The sequence below is a fragment of the Pristis pectinata genome, chromosome 8 (assembly GCF_009764475.1).
Source record: "Pristis pectinata isolate sPriPec2 chromosome 8, sPriPec2.1.pri, whole genome shotgun sequence".
Classification (NCBI taxonomy): domain Eukaryota; kingdom Metazoa; phylum Chordata; class Chondrichthyes; order Rhinopristiformes; family Pristidae; genus Pristis; species Pristis pectinata.
The window spans coordinates 27,969,098-27,995,516 of record NC_067412.1 but is presented as its reverse complement, the minus strand read 5'-3'; the positions used below and the strand labels follow the sequence as shown (position 1 = coordinate 27,995,516).

Genomic DNA, 26,419 nt, shown 5'->3' with positions numbered 1-26,419 from the left:
TCATCCCAGGTCTTTCTTTTACCTGTGGTATACTTCGTTTTATTTGCAGTGCTTACTGGACACTGGCTTTACAAAGAAGGAAAAGGAAGGGTCATTATTGCATTTTGATTTCAGCAGAATCAAAAGGCACAGAAGGAAGGCAAACAGTCCATTGTGCCAATGCCAGCTAGCTGAAATAACTGCCTAATTAGTCCCAGCCCTGCTCCTTCACCATAAATATGCAATTTAATTATCCACTTCCCTTTTGAAAGTTACTATTTAATTTGCCTCCAATGCTTTTTGAGTCAATGCATTCCACATCATGGCAACTGGCCTTGTAAAACAAAACCAAAAGTCTCCTCACTTTGCCCGATGCTCCTTTGGTCATATTTCTCTTGCACTTAGGATCAAATTCAACTCCCACCAGTGAGGAACAAATTATTACTGTACATGTGCATCAGCAATTGGAGTGCAGCCTTGGGGTCAGACATAAATCCGTGTCATTGCAAGGTTCTAGACTTGGCACAAGTTAAATCATGATCTCCTTGACTTTGGAAAGCGATATAACACACACCAGCAGCTCATGAGGTAGATCATTTACCAAAGAGCACTTATTTTTAAAAGGAACAGTTAAGCAGTAACAATGAAGCATGCAACATGTCTCCCTACTTTGCAAAACCACCTCTACCTTCTCCATAAAACAAAAGTGTCCCTTTGTTTACCCTCTCTGTCATACTCGACTGGAGACCAGAGCTCATGATAAAATGTATACATGAAATTTATCACAGAATCGGCAGCTCCTCAGAATCCAGTAGCAGTAATAGGCCATTCAGCCCCTGCAGCTCCTGCAACCTATTTCTGCACTCAATCATTCTGATACTGCAGTGATGTTGTGAGGGAGTGCAACCTTCTCAGAGGCCTTTTGGTTGAGACATTAAACCAAGACTCTGTCTGCTCCATCAGATGCATGTGAAAAATTCCCTAGCCTGACTTTGAAGAGGTGCATAGGAATTATCCTCAGTCTCCTTGCCTATTACAAAGTTCCTCAATGAGCATCACTGGAAACAGATGATCTGGTAACTGCCTTTTTTGTTTTGCTCGCCCTCTGTACTCCAGTCTTCAATTTTTCAATATTGGGGTCTCTGCCTTTAGATCTCTCCATGACCTTACATACTTCTAACCTCTCCATTATTTAAATATTGTTGAGAGAAGAGTCCACAAAAATAATGCAGAAAAAATGCATTGGCTAAGCATTTTTCAAGGTATCCCATAGCCCCAGTAGTTTTACACACAGTCACTGGTGTAATAAAGGAAATGCAGCAGTCAATTTACCTACAGCGAATGCTACAAACACCAATTTAATGGTATTATAACAAGGTCACTGTTTTTGTGATATTGATTGGGTAATAAATATTGATCTGGACTCCAGAGATAACTCCTCTACTCTTCTTCAAAATAGTTCCATGTGATCTTCTTCTACATCCATCTAAAACAGCAGAAGTGCCATATCTAAAAGACAGCACTTCCAACAGTACTGCATTCTCCTGGAGCTTCAGCCCAGGACTGTGTGTGCAGATCCCTGAAGTGAAATTTGAACTAAACACCTACTAATCAGGAGGTAAGAGTACTACCAACTGAGCCATTGCTGACATCAGGAAGCAAAGATGCATAAAAGTAAAGAAATTGCCATAAAAGGAAAAAGAACATAATACTTGCTTCTACTGATGTTTTTAGCTCTCACACTACTGTAGTACATACCATCTGGCACCAGGACACCCATTATCATTGTGCAGTAAACTATCAGCATCGTACATACTACATGTCGAAGAAAGGGCATTTCACCACTCACTGAGAACGTGCCATCCTCTTTCTATAAAATATATAAAGATATCATTAATAATTACTTTTGCCAACAAAAATATTTATAAATTTTCTAACACATTCAGAAACCGAATAAAACACTGTACATATAACCTCTGGGACATGAAATCTGTTTCCTCAGCACACACATAGGGGATTGTTCAAATCTTATGTGTGAGAGAGAGGATGAGTCTGAATAAAATCAGCTTTTCATGTATCCTTCTACTGCATAGATTATTGGGTTACTCCAATCACACATCTCCTGATTGGGACAATAAACTTATATTTTATTTGGTAATGCATGGCCCAATGCTTTTACAATCCATTCATTTTTTTTGGTATCTTTTGGTCTGTGCAATTACAATTACAACTGGCTACTTTCTCTCAAATTCCAATTTATAAATGTAAATTGTAGCCATGTCCTTAGTAATGCAAATTTCCAATGTGTGTCTTCATTGTTCAATGTGCAATATTAAATATTTCACTTTTGAGTTCCAAAACGTACTCCTTTAAAATTTGTGTATTGGATCTATGTGCCTGAGTTTCTCATTCACTTTGCAACCTTCACTATCTCCACTACAATGTTTGCTGTAAACTTGGAAACTCATATCTCTCTAATTCTTATACTGCAGCTAAATAATACAGGCTATGAGCCACTAATCAATGGAATGTAACAGCTTGGCTTAGCTTCTTGGCAGACACTTCAATCTTATCCACCCTCATTCTACCAAGGCTCCTCAAACCTAATCTGCCATTCAATAAGCTCATAAACATGACCCAGCACCAATTCCACTTTACTGCTTGATCATATACAGTTTCTTTAATGCCCAAAGATATATGGATCTAATTCATGAGTGTATTAATCAACAAAGCATGTACTGCCCTTTAATGGCCTGGGGTTGCCAGCATTTTCCCAGATAGCTATCAGAAATTTCAGGACTCCCATGCAAACCCATGGAGTCCAGTAAAGGAGGACAAAGTTTCATAAGTTCCCCAGTACGTATGATGAGGAATGTGACTCCTGGACCTGCAGCAGATTAGATCAGGTGCAGAAATAATAATCTCATTTATTTTATTGGAAAGGAATACAGGAGCTCAGTAATTTCTGGGTAATTTAACTGATGTTGAATTCTTCAGTGTTTGAAAATGTTTGAATAAATTTAACATTCTTTAATCATCCATAAATAATTGAAATGGTTTGAATAAGTTGCAATAATTTTTGGTTGGTTTGAAAGGAGGTGTAGCTTAGGTACCTGTCAAAGTCTTTTTTCAGCAATTCTGCATGTGGAACTTGTCCCGGCCCCATCACACAATGGAATTTATACCCAAAAGGACAGGGACTTAATTGTTTCTACAAGTCAGGCTTTCCATTAAATTTAGCGTGGACTTAACAGGCAGGCAGTTGATGAAAGCAGGGGTCTCACCACTGCCAGGAAACACTCAGCTATCAGTTCAGGTGACCAAAATTTGGTTGAAGTAGTTTTAAAGGATGAGCAGTGAGGTGGAGATGTTCCTTGAGGAAATTAAACTTTTTTTTAGTCAGTTTTATTTCCAAAAAATTATATTTTTTGTGAAATCTTTTTAATCTACTCAGAATTAATGCCACTTTCATTTCTGCTTTATTGCCTTGCCTGGATGTTGAATTGATTTCCAATGCAATCTCTATCCATATCCATGCCAACATGGTCAAGGAGAGTTAATTACTGGGAATATTTGCTCACTTTCCCTTCTCTTCTGAAGGAGATTACTTTACTGAGGGTCTATTTCCATCTATACTGATGCACTAGAGCACCTTCTTGAAACAGTCCTTCTTGGTTTGTGAGGAGAACTTTCAGCTCAAGTGAGTTTGAGTGTAGGTTATCAGAACACAGTAGCAAGCAAACACCATCTTCCTTATTTCTTCCAGACACTGAAGTGCGTTGTGCTCTTTCCACCTGGATGCTGATCCGTCCTGAATAAGGGAGCTCCCCATCAGTCTAGCCAAGGTCCACATTTACAAAATAATTTTACAAACTGAGCCATTAGGCAAACTTCAGTGAAAGCACTGGCTTGGATTTTCGACTGCAGGATAGCTTCAATTAAGTCAAAGTTATACTTTATGCAGGAAAATGTCTAATTGGATTGTGTTTTAGTTAGTTGTGAATATTGTAATAAAGTTCTGATTTGGGAAGAGTTAGGTTAAGGTTAGAGTAGTAATCATTTACTTCAGTGCATTGAAACTGAAAATCAGTGAGATGTAAGAAAACACAATGGGCTCGATTGTGCTGATGTTTGGAATCCCAGCTATCTCCAACGCATGCCAGCTACACTTTGTACTTGACTCTTCAGTCTACATCCATCATAACCACTGCATCTAGCACAATACCATTCTTTTGAATGTGGTGACCTTTTGTTAAAAAGGCAACTGAAAGAAAGTCCTTTTAATACTTTGTTTTAATAGATATTAATATTCTAATTATTTGGCATTTAGGTGCTTTAGGTAAATTTATTAGATACTTATTTCTATCAGAGTGATCAATGGGCTGGTCACCTCTCACGGTCCACTACATGGAACAGTATCAGTAGCATGATCTCAACGTTGTTGGGAGCAGCAGATGGTTAGAGGGATTGGGGTGAGGTAACACAAGGCACAGGGAGGTCTTGCTCAATAGCTTTATACTGAGTACCGTGATCTGTCAGTGTGGTTTTTACCACATTGAAAATGAGAGGATATATTTTGGGTATCCCATGAGGTTTCCAGGTCCTTACACTATAAAGCTGTGTATTGCTCCTCAGTATCTCCATTTATTTAGAACCTGCTTTGGTCGGAGGTAGGCCCCAGGTGGCATGTTGCGCAGCCAGTGGAGCTGCAGCCTCACAGTTCCAGCGACCGAGGTTCGATCCTGACCTCAGGCACTGTCTGTGTGGAGTTTGCATGTGTTCTTCCTGTGACCTCACATTTTTCCTTTGGGTATTCTAGTTTCCTTCCACATCCCAAAGACATGTAGATTGGTATGTGAATTGACCAGTGTAAATTGTCCCTAATGAGTTGGTGAGTGGTAGGATCCAGGGGTAGTTTATGGGAAGATGGGGAAAATAAAATGGGATTTGTGTAGGATTAGTGTAAATTGGTGTTTGATTGTCAGCATGGCCTTGCTGGGCTGAAGGGACTGTTTCTGTGCTGGATGACTCTGTGACTCTAAACTTAAGGCAGTTTTGCCAAAGTGAAATTATAGCTCAAAATTATGCATAATATCATTAGCATAAGCCTGAATATAAAATCTTCCATTAATCAGCGCAATCAAGCAGCACAATCTAATGTTGAATGTAATCAATTTGTGGTTTGGAACTGCTCCAATTAGGCCTGGAGGTGCTTGGGTGGGATTGTGTGAATGGGATGAGAAAATAAATTGCACCTCAGGGTGATGGTGACTGGCACCTGACTCTCTATTTGAATTAGTCTGCAGTAACAAGAGAGGACTATAGGTTCAACCAACTCTTGGCCATTATTACAGTAGGTTAGGTGATTAATGTTGGATTTTTGAGATCAAAAATATCTTATGGCCAAGATTCCTTACATCTAACCTATCCCCTTCATCAGAATAAAGGGCTGTGAAAGATCACCCTCCCTCTTCTCCTTAATTTTAATCCATTAATGGTATTCATTCTTCTTCCATTTGTTTAATACACTGACCTGCTGTTCGAAAAGGAGCGTGTTTATGGCTTGACGACAGGGTAAAATGACCAGTGGGAAGCTCGATGTGAGGGACATCAAAAATATGGCATGTATACAATCTGTTACAGCACTTGGAGGTAGAGCAGCAAGGATGTCTCCTGGCACAGATTCAACGGAATACAGGTAGCCACTTAATCCAACCTGAATTTTTTTTAAATAGAGAATGACATAATGTGAAGAACTAGGCTCAGTCTGTCTTATAATTAGCCCAAATGCTTTTTATGGTGTACACTTTGAGAATAAACAAAATGGAACTTTAATCCTTTAATCATAAATCAAGTATTTTTTCTTTAATTTTAAAGGCAAATCTATTTAAAGTGAATTTTTACAACATTATTGATTTTGTTGTTTTCCTTAATTTCTACAGTTTTATTCAGCACACCTTTCAAATCTTGATTTCCACTGGCCAGAACGACATGCTGAAGGAAATGCAGCATTTCAAGTTCCCATCAAAATTCCACATAGTGCTGGTCGGGGCATATATCGCCTTCCTAATCTCTGGCTGAGGTGATTTATTTGTCTTCTGTTCTCTCAATTTTTTTAAACTGATCATAATACGCTTGCACTTTATTTCATATTTTCCTAAATTTAAGGCAGCTTTCTAGCAGTGTCTTGAAAAAGTATTAAATGGGTGGGGGAGTTTTGACTTGGGCAGAAGTGTAAAACTGCTGCCAGCCCCCAGGTTTACAGTACTCTCCAATCACACCTATAGAAGCGAGGCTTGGGAAAGTCGTTTAAGTGATGCCATTATCACTCCTTTTACACAATCACCCAAAGTCACAATAGCTCCATTGGCTAGAGTAACTGTGCCTTAGCTAGTGGAACTCTCAGCTCTAATGTGGGTTCAAGTCCCACATTATGGGTTCAATTACAAAAACACAGGTTAATACTTGAAAAAAGTGCTGCATTGTTGGATGTTGCCTTCAGACAAAATGCTAAATGGGGCTTTATCTGATAAGATTGGAGCAAATGATCTCATAACATTACCGCAGAGAAGGGGAAGTGTGGTATCTCTTAAGCCCTGGCGAATATTAGCCATGACCCACCAAGTGGAAATAAAACTCATCCCTGTCACGTTTCTGACTAGGGTCAGATATTGGCTTTTGTGATATTTTAGGACAACTGAAGGTTGTGAAAGGCACCATATTTTCTTATGGTAAGGAAATGTCTTAGCTTCTGAATTTGTCTTTCATCGGGATGAATCTTTTGTTCTTTTATCCCATGCTGTCACAATTTAAATATAGAACTAGATCCTGTCCTGATTCTGGCACAGACTAGAGAGAAAGTTCTTATAGGAGGAAATCCTGGCGTGCCTCCTTCTGGATCAAGTAGGGGATATTCTCTGAATCAGTGCCACACAGGTCCAATGCCTAATCCAACAGTGAAGTTGTTGTGTAAATTGCAGCATAACTTACCATTGTATAAAACGTGACTAACAGTGATGCTTGCTTGCTTGAAGGCTGCATTCTCTGGTCCACTGTCTGCCCTTGGAAGTTGAAGTATATTGGAAGCACGAGTCTTGATACAAAATTTTGGAGAGTAACATGATGCAAACTTAACTTAGACTTGATGGTCATTTACTGCTTCTCACTGATCAGATATTATCAATGTGTCTAAATTCTTCGGTCAGCTAGATAATAGGCCACCCAACCTTTCCTCATGGTCACTGATTGCCTCACTGATTCAGGTACAATTGCTTAACTGCCCTTTCCTTTTAAGCCACATCATTGCTGAAAAATGATGTCACTGCACCTGGCAGCCATGAAGGAACAAATGCAACCCCCTTTGCACTGTGCCACCAGATCTCAAATAATATTTTCACCACACAATTACCAGGCAATGACTATTTCCAAACAAGATTCAACTACCTTCCCTTGCCATTCAATGTCCTTACTTGTGGTGGTCACCATTGTCCAGAAATTCAACTGGACAGCCACATAGGTACTGTCAGAGGCTGGATAGCAGAGTACTGAATGAACCTTTGCCTTCAACCCTCCTGGAGTATACCTCTGAGAGGTAGGACCCCGTGGCAGGAATTCAGACCCTTTCGTGACTTTCCCTTCATTAATTGAACACCAAAGCATGCATTGGAAATTCAGTACCTTGCAATATTATCACACATGTGCAATTCTATTTTGGAGCTGATCTTATCTTAATTGCCAAAGTAAGCAAAATGAATGTACCATATCTCCATATCACTTACGGGTGACCACAGAATGAGGTGGCGAGTATCGGCAGACACGTAGGAATTCCAGACCAGTGCCACAAGTGGACCTTCTCCAACAACAGCCCACCAGACAGCGCTGAATTTAGGCAGTTTACCACCAGCTGGAGACAAGGGAAGGCATTGAGTCAATTTGACATTTCAACCTATACAAACTAAATCAGAGGATGTTTTTTCTGGTGTGATAATAATGAACTGCTCATCTCAGATTCTTCAGCATATTCTGTCAAAGAATAACAAGAACAACACAAGGATTATGACCTTAGCATCCAGCTGTTGCAGTGTGGTGACTTCCATTAGGAGATATCAAGTGTTCAGGTAAGAATATGTTCATACAAACATATAAATTAGGAGCAGAGGGGGTCATTTGGCGCTTGAGTCCCCTCTGTCATTTAATAAGATCATGGCTGATCTGAACAGATGTTTTAGTATTTCCCCCAGCTCACCACCAGATAGGATAGGATCACTACCATTATCTCTCAGCTGCATCTCTATGTCTCCAAGGAAACAAAGTCCTGCCTAGGAGAGCAAAGAGGGGAAAAAACAAATGCAAAACTAGAATATTCTCCTTATTACAGACAATCTGACATGATGCTCTGAATGGACATTGAATTTGATTAAATTTGATTAGTTTGATCTGAACCACAGAACTTTCCATAACTATTGGTAATTAATATTCATGAAATCTAAAGAAATTGAAAAATTCTAATCTCTTTAAATGCAGAAACTAATCACCTTTTTGATGATTTGAAATCATGATTATCATCAAAATAGTATTCATTATTGGCTGATAAGGATAACACATGATTTTTTTTCATTAATAAAGTTAGTTTTCAGAGATGGTTGACAGATTTAATCTTATCCCCAGCGTGTTTACTTTATACTTTGCCTGTTAGCTTCAGTTAAGGTGAGAGACCTGGAAATTCAATGGCCTAGAAATTCAATTGCACATGAAAACACGTACTAACAAGGCAGTGTAGAGAGGACCTGTGCTGTTTTGTCCAGTGCAGATCACACAAGTGCGGAAAGGCACAAAAGGAGCAAGTTCAGCAAGTAATAAGAAAAGCTGTGTTGTACAAAAACTTGGAAGGTTATGTTTCAGTTATACAGAGCATTGGTGAGACAACACCTGCACTGTATTAGCCTCTTTAATTTAGGAGGTTGAGTTGTATTATGATAAAGACTGAGTAGGCATGGCTTGCATCTGCTAGAGTTTAGAAGAGCGGGAGGAGACCTGTTTGAAGCAGTAAGATCCTGCAGGGTCTTATTGGATAAATGTGAAGAGGATACTTCTTCTTGAGGGAGAATCTAGACAAGGCGTTTCTGTATAAAAATCAGCATCATCACACTTAAGACAGAGATGAGTGTTTTTCTTTCCCTTGGAAGCATATGAGTCTTTGGAAATCTCCTTTGCAAGGACAGTGGAAATGGAATCTTTCAATGTTTTTAAGACAGAAGTAGACAGACACTTGATATCCAAGGGGTGAAGATTAGTACAGGCAGGCAGGATCTCAGTGTTGTGGTCACTGTCAGAGCAGCCATGATCTTATTAATTGAGGGGCTGAGTGGCCTATTCCTACTCTTAATTTGTAGGTTTACATTTTCACCTCATGTATTGATCTGTGCACTTAGGTGGCATGAATATCGATTAGTTTTGCATTAGCACCCAGTAACCGGGAGTAATTTCAGGAATCCTGCACACTAAGTTGCACGTCATGGCTGCACGTTTAAAGAGAGAGGTTACTACCAATTGTAACCACTGTTGAAAATCATTGTGCAGCTTGGGTGAGTGGAATGGGCGTCCTGTTTCTCCAGTGGACAAGGTGGACACTAGACAAGAAGTGATAACTGGTATTGCTGGAAGTACTCAGTAGTCAGGCAGCAACTGTGGACAATCGACCAGAAATATTTACTGTTTCTCCCTCCACAGATGCGACCTGCTCTGCTGAGTATTACATTTCTGTCTTTGCTTCAAGTTTCTAGCATCTCTAGATTTTTGCTTTTTAACCAGGAGAGAGTTCTGTCTGTTTGGAGGGCCCAGGAACCCCACCAAGGCTGAGAGCGGCAATGTGAGGAGGAGGTCAGCAAGGTCAAACTGCGCAGTGAGGGTCTAAAGCTCTGATACCATTGCCAAAGTAGGCTGTCTTGGGCAGGGGTGTTCTCTTATTCCTTCTTCTGTGAAGGAGGACTTGTCTTTGGCCTCCCTTCTCTTGCTCCTGGGTGTGATGGAGGTACAGTAGGACAACTACCAACATGCCCTTTTTTGTTTGCAAAGAAGCTTAACAGGCGACATTTCAACAGAGGGCAATAAACCTCCTTAATTATTTCAGCCCGGCTGATCCCACTGAGCTCTCCTCCAACTGCACTGCCAACAAAGCTGCACACAATTAATTAACTATCACAGATCCCTTTAACAGATCCCTTTAATGTCCTCTTCAGACACCATGAACCTTCCTATCATCAGGGGACTTGTATGGGTTCCACATCTTGGGGGAACATCACCATTCAAGCTCCTCATCATCAGGGTCCTCATCGTTCAAGTTTGGGTAGTTCTCACAGTGAAATCCCTATCAGGAAAGACACTGCTGTGCAAGCTCCCCTCTGAAAAGTCTACACACCAAACAAGCTTCCACATAGAAAGGACCGTTGCCTGGGCATGATCAAACAAGGTGGCCATTTTCCATGGAACCATACTCCGATGAAGCCTTCATGAGAGGACAAAAAGTAAAACCCTTGCCATCCAATCACCACAGTCATGCTCCAGTACATACCTTCTTTATAATGGACAATGATACACACAGAAGTGATCTATCCACCCATCTGATCAATAATTCTACCATTCCCGACTAGTTCCCATTCTGCTCACAATACTCACCACAAGCATCAAAAGAATGTAAAATATGATGGAGGTCAATGACTGCCAGGCTGAATTCGACACCTTTTTCTGTAGGCTCAGTGGGAGAACCGATATTGAGGTGATGGCAGATAGTAATAAAGTATGCTGCCAGGTAGTAATCTGTCAGGAAAATGCATAGGAGTTTGTGAAACAGTATAAGTATAGGATCACAGGGCACCCCATCCCTCACTCATGTTATCTATGGTCACAACTCAACTTTCTCTGCTTCTTCTGTACTCTGCAGGCACAAACCAATCCAATTTTGCTTGGCTTAATGCCAACTATCACCTTATGGATGTTGCATTAAACAGAGATCCAATGTGCTCTCTGAAGAGGTTATAAAACCCATTGTATTGAAGAAGGGTCAAGTTGCCTGGGATTCAAAACAGAAAATGCCGCCAGCAGGTCAGGCAGCATTTGTGGATAGAGAAACAGAGCTAAGGTTTCAGGTGGAAGACCCATCATCGGAACTGGGAAAGAGAGAAAATAAGTTAGTTTATGTTGGCAAGAGGGCAATAGGACAAATGGAATATCTCTGAATGGGTGAGGCCACAGCGATGTGCTGCATAAAAATCCATCTGATCGATAGTTTCATGAGGACATTTCGAGGGAGAGAGAAAGCAAAGGGACACAAAAGCTGTAAATATAGATCAGAGCTTTGCAGAGAATTGAAACCAAAAGGAAATTGTTGGAAATACTCAGCAGGTCAGACAGTGTCTGTGGAGAGAAAAAACTGAGTTAATATTATTACTGATGGACAAGCTTAGAGCAGAACTGGCCAGTTCCAATATAAACTGAGAAAGTGTGTAGCCTGAAGTTCTTGAATTTAACATCGAGTCTGGAAGGCTGTAATGTGCCCAAATTTAAGATGAGGTGCTATTCCTCAAGCTTACGTCTGGCTTGGTTGGAACAATGAGCCGGCCACAGTCAGATTGGTCAGATTGGGAGTGGGAGGAAGAATTCAAGTGACAGGGAACTGTAAACTTGGGGCTGCCCCTGTGGACTGTACAAATTTGTTCTGCAAAGTAGTCACCCAATCTGCACTAGATTTCTCCAGTTTAGAGGAGACCACACTGAATGCAGTACACAAAATTGGAAGTGCACGTGAACCACTGCTTCAATTGGAAGGACTGTCTGGGTCTTTGGATGATGGTTGGGACAAAGTAAAAGAGCAGGTGTTGCCATCGCCTTCAGTCATTGGGAAAGGACCATAAAATGAGGAGTGGTTGGTGGAGGTGTAAGAGTGGACAGGGGTATCATGCATGGAACGGTCCCTTCAGATTGCTGGAAGTGGGGAGTAGGGAAGATGTGTCTGGTGCTGGTATCTCGTTGTTAGTGGCGGAGATTGCAAAGGATGATCCAAAGGAGACTGGTGGAGTGGAGAGAACCCAGAGCATTCCACCCTTGTGTATCTGAGAGGAGTGGGAAATAGGCGAGATGTGGTCAAGGTGTCTGTGAATGGCAGTAGAGGAGAAGCCACAGTTAAAGCAAAATGAAGGCATCTCGGAAGTACCTGTGGAGAAAGCCTCGTCGTGTGTGGGTTTAAATATCCTGCTGGGTGACCTTACCAGCCAGATGACCTGTTTGCACTTATCATCAATGAGCCTATGAATAATGACCACTTGACAAGTTACCAGAACATCGTGTTTGCCTAAGAAAATACAGTATATTGTGGTAAAGGCAGCAACATATTTAAGGTGAAATGGTGGGGAGAAGACTGCAGAGAAAGGAACAGGGAAAAGAGAAAAACAAACTCAAGCAGTGGGCAAATACGCCCTTTTTTTAAAAAGTGTGTGAACTTACTGAGGATCCAGTCAACATCATGAAGAGGCTGGCTACCAAATCTTCCAAGGCAGCAAAAGAAGGCCAATGCAGGTTCCTAGCAATAAGCCGATCATGCTGTAAGCAGAAAATCAGCGTCCCATTATATTAAAGTGAACTGCAACTAAAGAAGATTACTGGTCCTGTGCTGATCAAGTAAAACCATATTTACTGAGGATACAAAAGAGGTTCATAATTTCTCATGTTGTGCACAAGCAATAAGTTAACAAAAGATTAATGGTTGTAGCCTTTGATATTTTGTCTCCTCCCACTTCCTTGGTTATGGTACAGTGATATAGCAATCTCTTCCCAGTCAGCATGTTATGGGTTCAAAAAATACTCTGGAGACCTGGCAAGTTAATTCTCTTTTGCAGTTTTGAAGGAGGAAGGTGTAAAACCATGACCACATTCATCTTCTAAGATTGTTAGAAAACACTTCATATAGCAATTGTTTATAGAAGCACAGGGCAGTTCTCCCTGGTGTCCAGGATAATATTATCCCTCAAGTAACATCGATAAAAATGGATTATCTGGGCATGTGTTTCACTGGTGTTTTTGGCATCTTACTGTGCACAAATTGGCAGTTGTGCGTTCCACTTTACAACAGGGACTGCACTTCTGGAGTGATTCATTGTTTGGAGGAGGGGGTGGACCATAAGATATAGGAGAAGAATTAGGCCATTCAGCCCATCGAGTCTGCTCTGCCATTCAATCATGGCTGATTTTCTATTTCAACCCCATTCTCCCGCCTTCTCCCCCTGACCCCTAACCTCTTTACCAATCAAGAACCTATCAATCTCTGCCTTAAATATACCCAATGACTTGGCCTGCACAGCCTCTGTGGCAATGAATTCCACCCTCTGGCTGAAGAAATTCCTGCTCATCCCAGTTTTAAAGGGACATTCCTTTATTCTGAGGCTGTGTCCCCTGATCCTGGACTTTCCTACTCATGGAAACATCCTCTCCACGTCCACTCTATCCAGTCCTTTTTGTATCTGGTAGGTTTCAATGAGATCCCCCCCATGATGTTATTCATTGAAGTTGCTATGGAAGTGTAAGCCTTTCTTTATCTACTTCCTCTTCAGTTACCCAAACACTTTGACAAGATGATCGTCCTTCCATTAAAACACACAATTTTGGGACAATTGAAGTGCTTCCACATCTTTCACAAATAATTGGGAATGAAGGAGAGTCCTTAATGAGAAAAGGGAGGTGGAGATTCAGCCAAATTTACTGGGACTGTTCAGATGTGTTGGCCTCAGTTGGCTACATCTATAGACACCAATGATGGAAAAAAGAGAGGAGAATTTCATAAGAGCCTAGAGTTAGATTAAGGGAACTAATTCAAGGTTGTGCAGAGAAGTGGGTACTAGGTTGGAAATAGGAAACATGAGATCCAGCTGACTTCCCACATAATCACCCAATGTTTCTGCAGATTTTGCTTGTGTTAGGACTCAAGTTAGATAGGCTACTGAAAACACTTCCAAGCATATACATTAAAAACTATCTTGAATGAAATCAGAATTGACCAGTTGAATTCTCTATACATGATGAAGTTTGAGGACTAGTAGGTGTCGTTAAAGATTTCCAAGTAAATGGGAGAGAGAAAGATTTTCACTTTATGTGAAAGTGTAAAATGGATAATAGGGAGTTAGCAGTCTAGTTTACACCCCTCCTGGGTTTTATTTTTGTGGACGTCAATTACCTCTTACACTTGTTTTACACTTTTGCACAAAATCAAATTTGACTCCAGGGAATACAGTTTTAATGCAAGAGTAATGAGCTATGCACACAGCACAGTTTCCAGTTTTAGTTTTACTATTATGCAAAGCAGGGGACATCCATGTAAAACAAAGTAAGAATACGTGTAAGCTGAAGGGAAGGCCGCCTTGGCCGCATACATTGCTATGCAGTCCTTTTCCAAGAACTATACGAGTCTGATAGCAGTTTAGTCACCTTTCCCCTTAACTGCGTAGGGAGACGAGGGTAGCAAACAACATTAGACATCATAAGAATCCTCACGCTTAGAGAAAGAAAGTTCCTAGACCTAAATTTACTGAGGGCTGCTTACCTTATTTCAACAACTAATTTTCCTGGTGTTCCATACGAAACTTGAGCTAAAATGGAAATTGTAAGTTTGGTCAGTGTTAATTGAAAATACCCATCTGTGGGATGTCTTTGGGAAAGGAGGAATGAAGGAGCAGAAAGAGAGAGAAGGTCCACCAACTTGCTGAGTGTGTGCTGCTTTGTGAACTAAGCCGGAAATTGGTTTCATTAATGAGGACATTCCAGATGGTTCAAGTATGGTAGCAAAGTTAATAGTTGGAGACATAACAGACTCCAGATGCTGGAATCTGGAGCGACAAACAAAATGCTGGAGGGACCTAGCAGGTCAAACAGCATCTGTGAAGGGAAATGGACAGTCAACAATGAAGGTTCTCGACCCGAAATATTGACTGTCCATTTCCCTCCACAGATGCTGCCTGACCTGCTGAGTCCCTTCAGCATTTTGTCTGATAATTAATGCTTGCTGTATACAAAAACATCCACTGATATTGAAACACTGCAATATTTTCATTCTTTCTGGTGAAGTGATTTTTCCGTGTTTTTCTTTTACTTTGCTTTAAGAAGTTCTACACAAGCTTGGATATGTTCCTCAAAGCAGAGAAGGGACAAAAGGGACAAGTCTGATCCACAATGCAGTGAGATCACAACTGATCTGTGATTAACTCCTTGATACTTGTCCTAAGATGTTTGTGACTAATTGATTGTGCCACTGTGGTAAACAATCATCCACAATCTTATTCAATGGTGCAGCAGGTATGGGGAGCCAAATGGCCTGCTGTTTCTATTTCTTCTGTTCATCATCATTTATCTTTAGAAATAGATGTGCAACCTCCTCTGCTTTCAAATTTTGGTTCCATTGAAGTTAATGGATCCAAATTTTAGAGTGCACAGCTGCTACTGCAGAGAGATGATTAGTACAATCAACTGAGAATGAATTTCTACCTGACATCCTTAAAATCCTTTTTATTATCAGACATTTGGCAATCTCAGAACTACAATTCATTCAGCACCAACTGACATTTTCCAGAGAGAGTTCTAATTGTCTACCACACTTTTCATGCAGCAGTGTTCATAACTTCATTTCAGGAAGATTGTTCTCTAATTTTTAGGTTATGGCCAAGAAATTGGACATTACATCAAAAGGTATACTAAACCAGAGATGGCCAAAACATTTTTTGCGCATGGGCTCATGCAACATCAATCTAAGTCAAGGCTAGAGGCACAAAGTAGTGGATGAGGGACCATGGATCTTGGGAGGTGCCACTAGGGGTGGGGCAGGTGTGATTTATTGTGGAGTAGGGGTGGGGAAGGTTGGACCTTCAGTCTGGTTGGGGAAATCAACATTCAAGGTTCTCATTGAGGAATTCAGTGGGGATGGAGGGAACAAACAGAATGTGATTTTAGGATTAGGTCTGAGCATTGTGAGACAGTAACATGATGGTTGGGAACGTGATTGAGCAAGGGTCTGGTAGCAAGTATTCCTGAAGCACGTCCTCAGTGAGTTGGTTGGGGTCAGAACTAAAGACTAAACATAAAATCTTAAAGGAATCTTACCTGCTGGAGGACTCATTTTCCAAACTAATGGTCAAGCACCTGGTCAGCTGGTTCTCTTTAAGTAGCACAGAAGCAGCCCTTAGCTGCCTTCTCTGATGAATCAATGAAGGATTGTGCCATGACAGCACAAAGTAATGCTTTGAGCAGCAAGTTAATGCTGATGATGGTGGAGTTAATTTAAAATGGTTGGCTGCACGCATAAGATTCAAACTACAGCACTGACATACTTTGGCTATTTATCATAATCCTTGCTTGAGGTAACTTATATCCTGCATTTTCCTACAGCGAGAACTCACCGAGACCAAAGTATGTTTTGCGATTAGCTGAAATCGCCGTTTCAATCAGCATCATGCTGGAGCTGTATGCCATCCAGGAGCAGCAGATCAGCAGGAAGGAGCCCAGGACTACACCACACTAGAAACAGAGCAAACAAACATCAGCCTTAATTGTTAATTTTACAGCACTGTTCTATCGTGAAATCATTCTCACTCCAGACTTTATGAAAATTCAAGACATCACGAAATGGTAAAGAATGACTCACGCTTTTAAAACAGCCTTCCTGATCTTAGGACATCCAAAAACATTTTATGGCCAATGACTGATTTTTGGACATGTGGCCATTGCTTTAATGTAGGAATTGGGGGACAGACAATGTTTGTATAAAATCCCACAAACAGCACAGTGATAAATGACCAGATAATTTATTTTCACGATATTGGTTGATAAATTTTCCTACAATATCACAGTGTAATTATTTGCTCTTCTTTGAAATAATGCAATAGAATCCACCCATTTGAGAACGTAGTCAAGGCCTTGACTTAACGCTGCATACCACAAATACATCCCTGAACCTAAGGGCCTCCATTGGTACTTCTTTTTCTCAGGCAGACTGCTTCCAGTCTGCTTTTGTCAATTCTGTTATTCATTGTCAATGTGGGAAGCACAGACTCTTCCACAGATGGACAGAGGGTGCCTGACAGGATGATTGTAGGTAGTTGGAAAGGTAATACATTCTTTCTGCCACTTATCCGGGCATTCTCTGTGCTCTTAATGGATGGACTCGAGCTTCTTAGTAGTATCTCAAATGCTCCTTTTGCATTTTGAGTGGTTATAGGCCTGAGATTTACAACAGTCAATGGGATGTTTCAAAGAGCCTATGAGAAGATCATTTATCCCTCAACCAACACCACAACAGCGTAATAGGTTTTTTATGTCTCTGCATTTATGGGTCCTTGTGGTCAAGCAATATTCTGTTCCATTACTTCAGTGATTGTACTACATAGGTTATTCATCAGCTATGAAGTATTTTGGGAAACATTAAAATTGTTAAAGATGCTATATAAATGCCAGGTCTTTCTTTAATCACGGACAAGAATTCTAGCAAATTTCTGTCTACCAATGTCAAGTGGGTGACTACAATTACATTTTTCTTTCCTCATATTTTGTTTTTGGTCTATAATTTAATTCACTTCCACTTGCAATCTACAAGGATATTCTGCTCCTCCCTCCAACAGGATTTCCATCTATTGCTTAACTGTAGTCACCTCCATTGGTTTCTTTCTGTTCCTCTTCTTGTTCTTTTACCCAGTTCCATCACTGCTTTTGTCATTTAATTTTTTTTCTGTCACAAACCTTACCTAATGTTGTCTCTGAATCTCTCCAATTTTTCTGCAACCTGACCTGCTGAGTATTTCCAGAGTTTTCTATTCTGACTTTTTGCTTTCCTTGCCTTCTATTGAACTCAGCATCACCATGAACTGTGGAGTTTTACCTGTGGTTATTGCATTTTAGAATAATCTGCTTTATGATCTAAAGAATTATGACAGAGAGGAGAAAGTCATACTGCATAGAAACAGGCCCTTCAATCACATATCCATGCCAACCATTAAGTACTAATCCAGTAATTGTCATAGCCTTCTATGCACTGGTGATTCAAGCTCTTCTTTATAGACTTCTTCAATGTTGTGAGAGTTTCTACCTCCACCAATCCCTCAGGCAGTACACTCCAGATTCCAACAACCTTCTGGGCAACAAAGTTCTTCTTGAGATCCCCTTCAAACCTTCTACCCCTTATCTTAATCCTGTTCCCTTTTGTTTCTGCTATGGTGAAAAAGTTTTTATAGTCTATCCTATATCTATGCCCCTCATAATTTTGCATATGTCAATCAGATGCCCATTTGGCCTCCTTTGTTCCAAGAAAAACAAACCCAGCCTATCCATTCTCTCCTCCTAACTGAAACACTCCACCTCAAGCAACATCCCTGGTGAATCCCCTCTCCAGTGCAATCATGTCCTTTCTAGAGTGTGGCAACCAGAATTGTGTATAGTACTGCAGCTGTGGTCTAACCAGTGTTTTATATATTTGTTTCATAGCCTCCTTGCTCTTATACTCTATGTTCCAGCTAATGAAGCCAAGTATCCCGTCATTCTTAACCACCTTCTCTACATGTGCTGTCACCTTCTGGGATCCTTGGACCTGCAAACCAAGCTTCTTCAAAACTCCCAAGGACCCGACCATTCATTGTGTATGTCCTCCCAAAATGCATCACCTCACGCTTGTCAAGATTAAATTCCATCTGCCATTGCTCTGCCAAGCTTACCAACCCATAAATATCACCCTCCAGCCTAAGACTACCCTTCTCATTATCAACGACACCACCAATTTGTGTCATCTTCGAACTTACTAATCATATCTCCTGCATTCACATCCAAATTGTTAATGTATATAACAAGCAGTAAGGGTCCCAGCACTGATCCCTAGTATTACAAGCTTCCAATCATGAAAAATCCCTCCCCCATCACCCTCTGCCTCTTACTCCCAAACAAAGTTCTCAAGTTATTTTGGCATTTCCAATTGAGCCAACTCATCGGTAAACCAGATATTGAGGCAATTTGCGCAATGATGAGACTCTTTCAGTAAATCTGGCAACTGTAAGTAGTTTACTGAAATCATTTAACAAATGCAGTATAATAAAAATAACCCTATTCTGGTAGGACCAGTCAAGCTGGGTATGTAGTTAACATCCCAGTATGTCTTTTCAAACCAAAAAATACAATAGAATAGGACATAACAAAATGGCTCTCTCCTAAACAAGGCCCTAGATATGAAAGGTAACAGAGCAGAAATAGAAAATTTGACCCATCATGTCAGTGCCAACTCTCTCTCAGCGTAAGTCATTGTTTCTACTCTTCCTGCCAGCCCATTCTCTATAGCCTTGCAAATTGTTCCTCATCACATGGTTGGCCAATTCCCTCCGGAAATCCACGTTGTAACATGCCTTCATCACATCTGCAGGCAATGCATTCTAGATTCCAATCACACTACATAAAAGAGCTTTTCTTCCTGTCATCATTTATTCTGTCCTGACCTCTCATTGTTTTATATACTTCCATCTATCTCCCTCAGCCTTCTCTCCTCAAAAGAAAACAGTTCAGTTTCTCCAGTCTATCCTTATAATTGTAGTCTCTCACCCAGGAACCATTTTGGAAAACTCCTCTGGAACCTCTCCAGTGTCTCCTTATCCTTGCGATAAAGAAGCAACCAGAATTAAACACAATACTCCAGTTGTGCCTGTACCATTGTTTAATGAAAGTTCAGCGTGACTTTCCTGCTTTTATACTCCATGCCTCTGTTGATGAAGCCCAGATGTAGAGTCATATTAATGAAATGTTTTGTTTTGTCTTTTTTTTGTTACATATGCACTGTACTTGTGTGAACCACACAACACTGCTCCCATGATATAGGTTACACTCTTCATTTAGTTTTGGATGTGAATATCACCAGCAAGGTGATGCATTATTATCCTCACAAAGGTGGTGGTGAGCTGTTATTTTTTTTGAGTAGGCTGATCCAAAAGATTAAGGTACATGGGATCCAAAGAGATTTGGTAGATTGGAATCAAAACTGACTTGGCCACAGAGGGTAGTGGTGCAGGGGTAATATTCTGACTGGAGGTCTGTGGCCAGTAGTAAGCTGATTAGTAAATTTGCAGATAACACAAATTTGGTGGATTAAGGAAGGTTGTCAAAGGATACAGCAGGACATAGATCAGTTGGAAATATGGGCAGGGGTATGGCAGATGGAGTTTAATCCAGACAAGTGTGAGGCATTGCACTTTGGAAGGTTAAATGTAAGAGGAAAGTATACAGTATATGGCAGGGCCCTTTGGAGCATTGATGTATAGAGGGATCTTGGGGTGCAAGTCTGTAGCTTCCTGAAAGTGTGAACACAAGTAGATCGGATGGTAGAGAAGGTCTTTGGCATATTTGCCTTTATCAGTTGGGACAATGGGTATAAAAATTGGTAAGTCATGTTACAGCTGTAACCTTGGTTAAGCCACATTTGAAGTACTGTGTGCATTTCTAATCACCACATCAGAGGAAGGATGTGGAGGCTTTGGAGAGGGTGCAGAAGAGGTTTTTGCCTGGATTAGAGAATATTAGGTATAAATAAGAGGTTGGACAAACTTGGAGTGTTTTCTCTGGAGTGTTGAAGGCTGAAGGGAGACCTGATAGAAGTTTATAAAATCATGAGAGGCATAGATAGGGTAGATAGTCAGAGTTCTTTTCCCAGGATGGGCATATCGGATAGTAGAGGATATACGTTTAATGTGAGAGGGGGAAAGTTTAAAGAAGATTTGTGAGGCAAATTTTGTTTTACACAGAGGGTGGTGGGTTCCTGGAACTCACTGCCAGGGGAGGTAGTGGAAACGGATACAATAGCAACATTTAAGAGGTATTCAAACAGGCACATGACGGGTGGGGAATAGAGGGATCTGGACCACGTGCCAGGCAGATGGGATTAGTTTAAATTGGCATCGTGGTCAGCACAGACATGGTGGGCCAAAGGACCTGTTCCTGTGCTGTACTGTTCTGTGTTCTATGTTCTAGCTGTTACTGTTAGTTGCTGCAGAGTAAGGAGTTCCACAATGGAGGAATGGTGATCTATTTCCATCTGGATGATGCTCAGCTTGCAGAGGGATCTTCCTTAGCACTTGTTGCCCTTTTCCTTCTTGTCAGTTTGAGTGGTGCCATCAAAATAACATTGATGGGTAATTGTTGAGTGATCAGGCTGGTTAGTCTTGGATAATGTTGAGCTTTCAGTAATCTCTAATCATAGGTGCCTGGTCAATCCTAAAATTGAAACCCGACATCCGTCAGGTTTCAATTTCAGCAGCTGCACATCCACTTTCATTCTCTCATCCATTCGACTTCACTACCACTTCATCCAGACACAAAAGCTCTCCTTGTGGGTTTCCAGTCCTTCCATTCTCCATAAACACCAGCTTGTCCAAAAGTGTCGGATGTAACTTGTCTTACATTCAATCTCAGTCATCTCAGCCCTATCACATGCTCTCAGCTCCTTAACATATTTGATGCAGTAGAAGAAAGTTGTCTTTGGTTGCTAACAGTGAACATGTGCTGGACTATTAGCCTCTTGTTGTATTCAGTCCACATTTTTTTAGAGACACTGGTATAGGTGCAAAGTAAATTATGAGCACTGCTCCCTTAAGTACAGTGCAATATGAACCTGACTCCCTAGAGAAAAATACAGCAGGTGCTCTCTCCTCTTCCCCAACTTCCCTCTTGGATCCTTCCTGTGCTCTCCTTCTCTTCCTCTTCTGCTTTTTTTATTAGTTTGCTGTTAGGTTGAGCGAGCTAGGGCTTTTCTCTTTGGAGCAAAGGAAGATGAGAGGTGACCTGATAAAGGTGTACAAGATGTTAAGAGGCATAGATCAAGTGGACAGCCAGAGACTTTTTCCCAGGGCGGAAGTAGCTAACACGAGGGGGCACAATTTTAAAGCGATTGGAGGAAAGTACAGGGGGGATATCAGAGGTAAGTTTTTTTTTTTTACAGAGAGTGGTGGGTGCATGGAATGCGCTGCCAGGGGTGCTGGTGGAGGCAGATACATTAGGGACATTTAAGAGACTCTTGGATAGGCACATGGATGATAGAAAAATGGAGGTGTATGTGGGAGGGAATGGTTAGATTGATCTTAGAGTAGAATTCCACAAAGTCAAGAGTCTCACGACAACAAGCACTTATTTGGAGTGCGTACAGGCTTGAATTCACCTGTTATATTTGGACTGTCAGTTTTCTGAAGCTTTATCCTGGGGAGTTTATCAGCTCTAAAGCCCTTCAAAACCAATTCTTCTGCTCTTATGCTACAGAAGTTCATCAGCAACTTTGACTCACTGGTACCTGCTGCTAGGTCATCTATTGACCTGGTTATCAATAAAATGACCAGACTTCCTTAGATGGACTGTTCTTAATCTGGAGTTTCCTGAGCAACAGTGATCAGGTCCATTTGACAAATAATCTGTATGACAGGAGTCACAGAGCAGGTTTGCTTCAGATCTTCCAACAAATCTTATTGCTCCCCTCCTTTTCCCACCAGGCTTGTGACCTTTATGTACTGGCTCCAGTGTGTTCTGGGTCCTTCTTTAATTAATCTATAGAGCTGAGTATTGCTGATACTCATACTCACGGAGACGTGAATAATCAAGTTAACACAACCTTTATTAGTAACTGTCAGTCTTCAGCTGAACTGCAAGCATGGCACAAGTCATGGTACAAGAAATAACCAAGTGATGCAGTCTGTAAACATAGCAGCAGTCTTTCAAGTGTAAGGTAGCACTCTTCCTAGCAGTTAACAGACATGCATCACAATCTGCATTAATCACACATCAAATATCATCCAGATATGTTGGAATTATACTTCTAAATATGAATGGTGAGCAATATTAATCCCAGCACCAATCCCTGTAGAAGAGCACTTTCCATTATTTGTTAAGGAATGAAACTAGATGTATGTATTAAGAACTAAAACACTCAGTGAGCCCATCAGTCTTAGAGGAGAGGGGAAGTTGGGGTTGGTGCTTCAAGTTAGTGACACTGTGTAATGAATTGACCTGTACAATCGGTTTGTAAGACAAGCTTTTCACTGTACCTCAGGACAAGTGACAATAATAAACCAATACCAATACCAAAATGTTGCTTAATGTAGGGATTGTTTTCCTCTTTATCCTGGCTGTAACTAAAGTAACTGCTGGTCCCAGAACTTGTAGTTGCATATCAGATAGTTAAAACTTGTAATATAATCAATGCTCATCCACCTGAAGTTAATATATGACATGGTGGATGACATAAAATCTCAGAAAATGCTGCCTGTGTAAAGTTTTAATAGTGAGAAATGAAGACAACAATGTTGGGAGTGTAGAATTGTTTCCTAATCCGAAGCAAGATGATATCTGGACTAAAACAACAAAAATTATATGCACTAATATAGGTCTTTGAACATAGTAAACTGTGTCAAAGTGCTTCACAGGAATGTTATTCGGCCAAATTTGACTGAGCCCCATAAGATGATAGGACAGATGACCAAGAACTGATTTCAAAGACTGTCTTACAGGAAGAGAGAAAGGCAGAGTATTTATGGAGGGATTTTTGAAGCTTCGGCCTTAACAGCTGAAGGCCAATCCACTACTGGGGAGCAAAGAAATTGTGGATGTGCTAGAGGCTAGAATCGGAAGAGTACAGAGTCCTGTTGGGCTGTAAATCTGCTGATAAACATGGCAGATTATAAACAGGTTTATGTGATAATCTCAGCCTAATGGAGCAAGCTATAATGGAGAGGCTAATAGCTTGATTGCATCCTTATTTAAAGCTGTGTAGATACAAAGATTTAATTCCTCCAAGATGGAAGGGGATGACACACTTTAATATGAAGGTACCAGTTTATCACCTCTGCTGCTCTTTCAGACTTACAGCTCAACAGGATCTCTGGATTCTTTCAACTCTAGCTTCTAGTACATCCCCTGCTTGATCCTGCTGCTTTGCTGCCAAGTTAGGATCTTAACCTTCAGGCAGGCAAACGGGGTGCCTATAGGAAGACAGTAGGATCTTCCTTTGAACAAGTGGATGAAAATCCAGCAATTTAAGTCATACCTCTGGGCAGGTGTGCAGTGGTTGCTTACCCATGAAGTTGGGCCAGGGGAGGTGGATTGTGAGCCACAAGAGGTCCATGCAGGTTAGTTGAAATAGTAATTTTAGGTCTCTTCCTCGGTCAGAAGGGATAGTACCTTCTCTACAGGCTTCATCGGGTTACTTTTTATTTTCCTTTCCCTGGAGTTTCATTTGTCCCTCTTCCACCCCGCCACCCCCCCCCCCCCCCCCCCCGATCATCTAAAGTCCCTAGCATTATCCCCTGCCAATACACCACATTTTAACCATTACATTAAACCCTCCTGCTGGTAAATTCTCCCCACATTCCCCCTCAATACCTCCATACCACCTCTGTACCCCAGGTAGTGACACCAAGCCAAATCCTCAGCTCCTGGCTTCATCACCAGCTCAGGGTCTTTGTGCGAATAGTACTCCTTTGCTTGGGGATCAAAGTGGGGATCAAAGTTTTCCATCAATGTGTGGCTGGCCCAGTGAGATGGCCTGGCAAGATGACATTATGAAACCTCCCAGGTATGTCTGACCTGTATCCGTAGGTGTAAGCTGAACAAAAAGCATTTGGAAAAAATGATCCTTCTGTGTTGTGAAAATATATCATCATGAACGTCCTTGTGTGTCTACTCTTTGAGCTACTTGTAGGCCTAGCTTATTTATCCAAAATAGCACAGTGTAATATGACACTATAAACTAATAGAAAGCTGCTGCTTGTTAAAATACAAGAATTTGCATGGTGCCTTACAGCTTTGTATCGTTGAAGTTGTTCTTTTAAACTACTATTAGTCACTTCTGTGATGTTTCCAATACAAGCAAATTTGCCCACACAACAAGGTGAACTACAATATTTTTTAGATATTGGTCATGGGATAATTGTTTCCCAAGGCACTTTTGTAGTTCTTCATGTGGGTCCAATGGATTGTTTACATCTATTCAAGGTAGCAAATGGTCCTTCATTAATATTCCACTTGAAACGTAGCATCTTCCACCAGTGCAGCATACTCTCAGGTAATGTCTCAAATCCCAGAGTGGGGCTGAAGCCATTACCTTCTTGCCCTGTAGGTGAGATTGCAACTGAAGGCCAAGGCTGACATTTGCAGAACGTGCAGAACACAGGTAACACTTAATCATTCTTCTGACATGTATTATGGAAAATAGGCCATGCAACCTATCTAATCTCCAATCTCTTGTGATCCAAACAGCCTTGTTCTGCCAGTCTTTTGATTTATTAAACAGCCATACCAGTTTCCATCTGGAGGGAGGTTTCACTTTAATGTCCCTCTGTAATGTTCCACAAGTGTTTACAGTGAGTTACTAAAGTTAGGAAAATTAATCAAAGTATTTGCTTATGGTCATTGTTCCCATCTGATTAAATGAACTTCATTTTTCCTCTCGGCAGATATAATCTATTAGTTTATGCAAATTAGGACAACACCAGGAAGTTATGTGTACAATATATCACTCCAAACTGATGTAAATAAACCAAGTAAAAGACAGAACTCAAAGAGCTCTAAAAAATCTCATGTAAAATGCAGTATATCAGATTTTCAACAAATAACTTTTAAAATTATCATGCCCCTACACAAATTTTCTCTTCAGCAAAGAAGGAAATAACTTAGACAAAAAAGTTATCTAGCAAGTACCAAGGCAGAAAAGCCTGTAGTCAGGAATTTAAAACTACAGTCAAGAACTAAAGAGGCATTGCCATCAGTTTGCCTTATAGGAGTTAAATGCATTGTCTCTGCTTGTTTGAGTCAAGGTTTAATCTGAATAAAAACAGAAATTGCAGGAAACACCTGTTGATCTGCTTCTATTTAAGCTGAATAGTACTTACCTGTTGATAGCAGAATGGTAGAGTCAGCACAGGTACTCCAACAATACTGTTCACAACAGTGATTGTTGAACTCAGCTTCTTCAAATGCATTTCCAGGTGATCCATTAAACTGTGACAAGTTGAGAATTAACGGGGTGGAAGGCTTCTGCTGCTTAATTGAAGCTTGGGGTTGCACCTACGAAAGACTGTGACATTGTTCAGTGCTGCTCATGTTTTAACATTATTTCCTGCTTGCTTCAGCATTTGTGTTGAACTCCTCCCCAATTGGACAATAAAGGATTGGGTAATTAATAGTTAGTTGGGACTGAGGAATGACAGTCAGCCCATCTTAATCCATTTTGACACCTGCTCATTTGTGGTAGAATTCTATTAGGCAACTTCAGAATTTTTGTCTTCACTTCAAGAATGAAACAACAACGTATTATGCTTTTGTTGAGTATCCCTCACAACCTTGGGTCATCCCAAATCACTTAGCAGCAATTCAATTATTTTTGAGGAATGGTCACTGTTGT

The 26,419-nt window shown here is 40.8% G+C and overlaps 1 protein-coding gene across 5 annotated transcripts in view; it reads right to left on the bottom strand.

Moving 5' to 3' along the window:
• LOC127573361 (putative sodium-coupled neutral amino acid transporter 10) overlaps positions 1-26,100 on the bottom strand; it is a 35,455-nt gene extending 9,355 nt beyond the window's left edge. Inside the window, exons 1-9 of one of the 5 annotated variants that reach the window (XM_052021500.1) lie at positions 25,908-26,100; positions 16,413-16,530; positions 14,567-14,612; positions 12,478-12,573; positions 10,654-10,794; positions 7,758-7,882; positions 6,970-7,072; positions 5,513-5,695; positions 1,738-1,849 (exon numbers count right to left, since the gene is read on the bottom strand). In XM_052021500.1, coding sequence (XP_051877460.1) covers positions 1,738-1,849; positions 5,513-5,695; positions 6,970-7,072; positions 7,758-7,882; positions 10,654-10,794; positions 12,478-12,498 — 685 coding nt within the window. In that variant the 5' untranslated portion in view covers positions 12,499-12,573; positions 14,567-14,612; positions 16,413-16,530; positions 25,908-26,100. Of the gene's footprint in view, positions 1-1,737; positions 1,850-5,512; positions 5,696-6,969; positions 7,073-7,757; positions 7,883-10,653; positions 10,795-12,477; positions 12,574-14,566; positions 14,613-16,116; positions 16,333-16,412; positions 16,531-25,907 lie in introns of those variants that run through there. The other 4 variants (XM_052021504.1, XM_052021501.1, XM_052021502.1 and 1 more) reach the window with 4 other exon arrangements.
• Between the last annotated feature and the right edge of the window lie 319 nt (positions 26,101-26,419).